This window comes from Hordeum vulgare, chromosome 7H (assembly GCF_904849725.1).
Source record: "Hordeum vulgare subsp. vulgare chromosome 7H, MorexV3_pseudomolecules_assembly, whole genome shotgun sequence".
NCBI classification, from domain to species: Eukaryota; Viridiplantae; Streptophyta; class Magnoliopsida; order Poales; family Poaceae; genus Hordeum; species Hordeum vulgare.
Genome location: NC_058524.1, coordinates 14,442,508 through 14,446,236, shown reverse-complemented (window position 1 = coordinate 14,446,236; position 3,729 = coordinate 14,442,508). Strand labels below are relative to the sequence as shown.

The following is a 3,729-nucleotide window of genomic DNA, read 5'->3' as shown; positions in this document are numbered from 1 at the left end:
TGAATTGTTTTTAACCTCAATCACTATTTTGCATGGCATATAGTACTGCATCATTCATTATGACCAACAAACAAGTCCGTATGTTGCAACGTGAGAAGCAGTCGTTTCCTCGACCTATTCACAATGGGTGTGGTCAATCAAAAGGCAATGAGCATATGAAATGTACGCTTGGTATATAATCTTTGTCTTAAATTTTCATTTATATAATCTTAAACATTATTTTGTATAATATTTTAAATTGCTTCAAACATTGTTGTAGGACCGACACGTACTTTTATGCCATTCACCTGGTAAATAAGGCTTTTATTTCATTTATGGTAAATTGGTGTTTAAAGTAAGTTCCAACATCCTGCCACAAAAAAAGGAACTTCAGACATTATTTTGTACGGCATATAGTATTAGGTCATTATTATGACTAGCAAACATGTATGTATGTTGCAACCCGAGAAACAATCATATTGTCCACCTACTCATATATAGTGGAATCCCAAGGCGATGAGCTTTGTTACTCTAGCACACTACATGCACGGTCGAGTCCCACCTTTCAAAGATGAGTAGTAGCAATAATATGTTTTTATTTAAGAAAGCGAGTAACATAATTGACTGCCTTTGATGGCCCATAAGGTACTTCACACTAAACCAAATGACACATAGACCCGCAAAAAAGAAAAGATACATGTCGTCTGCCAAATTATGATGATAAAAAAAATTGGGATGATTAACTTTGCTTGCAATGGAATTACAATTGGTTAAAATAATTTGGTAAATAAGTATGTATGTATCCAAATACTGGAATATGTTAATGAAATGTAGCCTGAATGATAATGTATGGCCAGAATTGTAATATCAGCGTACATAGGATGGCCCACACTGGTACCGCCAATCCCCGCAGCCTCCACCACCCTTGGAGATTTACAAACCTCCTTGTCATCACCGCTTTGTCACTGTGTACCATTATCAACATTATGTAGGACAGACCCATCTCCACCACCCCGAGCGGGACAACCGTGATGATGCAAGAAAAAAGGGCCGTTTTTCGATCAACCGGAGCCAGTATGGAGTACATCCCGAAAATGAAGGAGGCGACAAGGCTCCTAGCCGAACTAGCCAGGAGGTTTAGGGAGATTGACAAGGACCACATGCGTCTTTCTACGTCCGAGCCCACCCCTGCATACATGAGAAAGAGCATGGATAGTGCGGAGCAAATGAATGCCAGTGTGTTGGCAATGACGAATGCGTCGAAGAAGTGGTGCCCGGCAAGCGTAGGCGTGCCGCCCTTGTCGTGGTCATCTGCTCGGTAGCCACCAGGCACGGCAAAGGCTGCGGCGAACGTCACGGTCGTGATCAGAACGGAGCCAAGACCGATGATCTGCGTGTGGCCGGCGATGTTCTGCGATCTTTCCATTTCACCTAGAGCATCTCTTTTGGGGAGTATGAACCGTGACGAAACACCCGTGGCATCTCTCAACAAGAGAAGTATTCTATACCGTGAGTTCTGCAAGAACAAATAACTAGCATGAAGCATAACTCGTACCACTACCAGCATAACTGTCACCGCCGACGGCTTTTTCTATGCCCATCGACGGCCCGCAATAGAGTAGTTACTCGTGCATGGAAGGAAAGAGAAAGAAATAGTTACCCAGCTGTAGACGGACGACCGCGCCCTGTGTACCCGGATGAATGCAGTTTCCTTTGGTGTTTCTCTTTTGTTGTTTCTTAAGGTCAGCTTGACCTCTGGTACTGACACCAGAGCACGGACTGCGTCTATATTCCCTGCCAGAACAGCCAGGTGCAGCGCAGTGTTCCCTTCATCGTCCTGTATGTTCATGGATGACGATGCAAACAACTTGCCATGCCATATGCAAGCCTTTCTGACGAGGCTGACCTTGAACTCCTCCTCCGCCTCCGTGGCGGCAACATGGAGGAATGTCCTGCCCTTGCCGTCACGTAGCTCAGCACAGCAAGGGCTACTCTCCAGCAAAGCCAAAACTGCATCCGCTTTGCCCTCCAATGCAGCTACATGTATGGGAAACGACCAATCGCTGTCTTGCAGATATGCTGCAGCTGGGTCAGCCTTGAGTAGCAATCTGATGGGTCCCTCCCATTTGGCTGCCCAGTGAAGGGGTGTGCTTCCCGTTGATCTCTCTCCTTGTCTGATAAGATCTTTGTTCCTTTCCAATAGCATTTCTATTGACTCTGCAATGATTACCTATCACTATCAGCCAAGTGAATGACTATATACTGTTTTCCCTACTCTCTCTTAATTAATTTCCAAATAAAATCATGTACTCATTCCTTCTCTATGGTTGCATGCAGCATTCGCATTAATAACACCGTACAAGGCAAAAAAACCTAGCCTATTCCTCTTGGGAAGAGATAGTGGCCTTGTGTAGACCCAAATTGTAACTTAGATAATGGACCAAAGGAGTATCATTTTTTTGTCTTATTTCACAGCTGGTAAAAATATAATGAAATCAACTTGTACTACGAAACTTTTTATTCCACATAATGTGTCATGGTTTTTTAGAACTTTTTATGAATGAAGGAATCAAGCACAAATAATTTCTGGACACCGTGCGCCATTATAGTATCACTTGTTATTTCTTGTCTTTTGTTTTGGTACTCTGAAATTTTATCCCTTTCTACTCCACCACTACAATAAATAATTTGTCGAAAACACAATCGAGACCTTGTCACATTTGAAGTGAGGCAAGCTTGCATGTTTTGGGTAGAAAATTAATTAAAGATATACCTTTGCCCGGCGTGCCTAGAATAGCTGCATGGAAGGCATTTCGGCCGTCTGGTCCAGAGTATGAGACAGCTTCGTCTCCCACAAAGAGCTGCCTTGCAATGTCCCCGAGACCCAGCAAGAGGGACAAGTACAAGGGCGAGATGCCGTCGGCCACCGGGACACGGGCTAGCTGCGAGTCCGCCGACAGTAGCACGCCGACCATGTCCTTGTCTTCCAAGCGGATAGCTTCATGCAGCACCGTCTCTCCCTTGCCGTTCTGCGTCCGCAGGATCCCCTTCACCACCTCACCACCATCACCGTGTCTGGCTCTTGCCAGACCCAGGAGATGGGTGACCATCCTAGCATGCCCCAGCCGTGCCGCGCAGTGTAGTGGGGTGTCGCCATTGCCGTTGCGGGCGCCGAGAAGGTGGTTCGCCCTGCCGAAGATCACCGTCGCGCACTCCAAGAAACGAGCATGGCCTCCGCACGCGACCACATGCAGGATGGAGTCTCCCGTAGCAGTGACCGCCGCATCTGCATCTGCATCTGCTATGGCAGCCGCAGGTCCTTGTCCGTCGAAATCATCCTCCGCAACGTGGAGGACGACTTGGCGCGCCACATCTTCTTCCTTGTGCTGCGGAAGAAGGCGCTTTATCTGCTGCACATCGCCTAACCCCGCAGCCAGGAGCAGCTCATTTGACTTGCTCTGCACATTGGGGGAGGCCTCCATTCTGTTGTCAACTCAATTAATTTTACCTCTCCTCCATCCGGCGCTCGATCGTATGCATATATATATATCCACACGGAGAGAGAGATAAGATATACTTGGGTTCCTCAAAGAGTCAAGGTATCTGCACGTACGCTGCATGAGGGAAGCGATTCTTCCCCAGGCCTGACGCAAAGTTGCATTGATAAGCTGTGCGAATCAGTTCACAGGGTGTCAAATGAAAAAGGGGGAAAGACGTGGTGCGGTTTGCTTTAATTTATATACTCCTAGC

At 46.5% G+C, this 3,729-nt stretch overlaps 1 protein-coding gene across 1 annotated transcript; it reads right to left on the bottom strand.

Moving 5' to 3' along the window:
* Nucleotides 1-611: 611 nt before the first annotated feature.
* Nucleotides 612-3,481, bottom strand: LOC123411898 (protein ACCELERATED CELL DEATH 6-like). The gene is made up of 3 exons (XM_045104855.1): nt 2,753-3,481; nt 1,640-2,196; nt 612-1,495 (listed from the first exon to the last, which is right to left on the bottom strand). The coding sequence occupies exons 1-3, from the start codon at nt 3,459-3,461 to the stop codon at nt 800-802; spliced, it is 1,962 nt and encodes a 653-aa protein (XP_044960790.1). The 5' UTR covers nt 3,462-3,481; the 3' UTR covers nt 612-799.
* Between the last annotated feature and the right edge of the window lie 248 nt (nt 3,482-3,729).

What these genes read in the sequence shown, in the direction of transcription:
- LOC123411898 (XM_045104855.1), bottom strand. Translation starts at nt 3,461, where the DNA reads ATGGAGGCCTCCCCCAATGTGCAGAGCAAGTCAAATGAGCTGCTCCTG. An exon ending in TCTAGGCACGCCGGGCAAAG is followed by an intron (nt 2,197 to 2,752) that starts GTATATCTTTAA and finishes TAATCATTGCAG; the next exon opens with AGTCAATAGAAATGCTATTG. An exon ending in GGTCGTCCGTCTACAGCTGG is followed by an intron (nt 1,496 to 1,639) that starts GTAACTATTTCT and finishes TTGTTCTTGCAG; the next exon opens with AACTCACGGTATAGAATACT.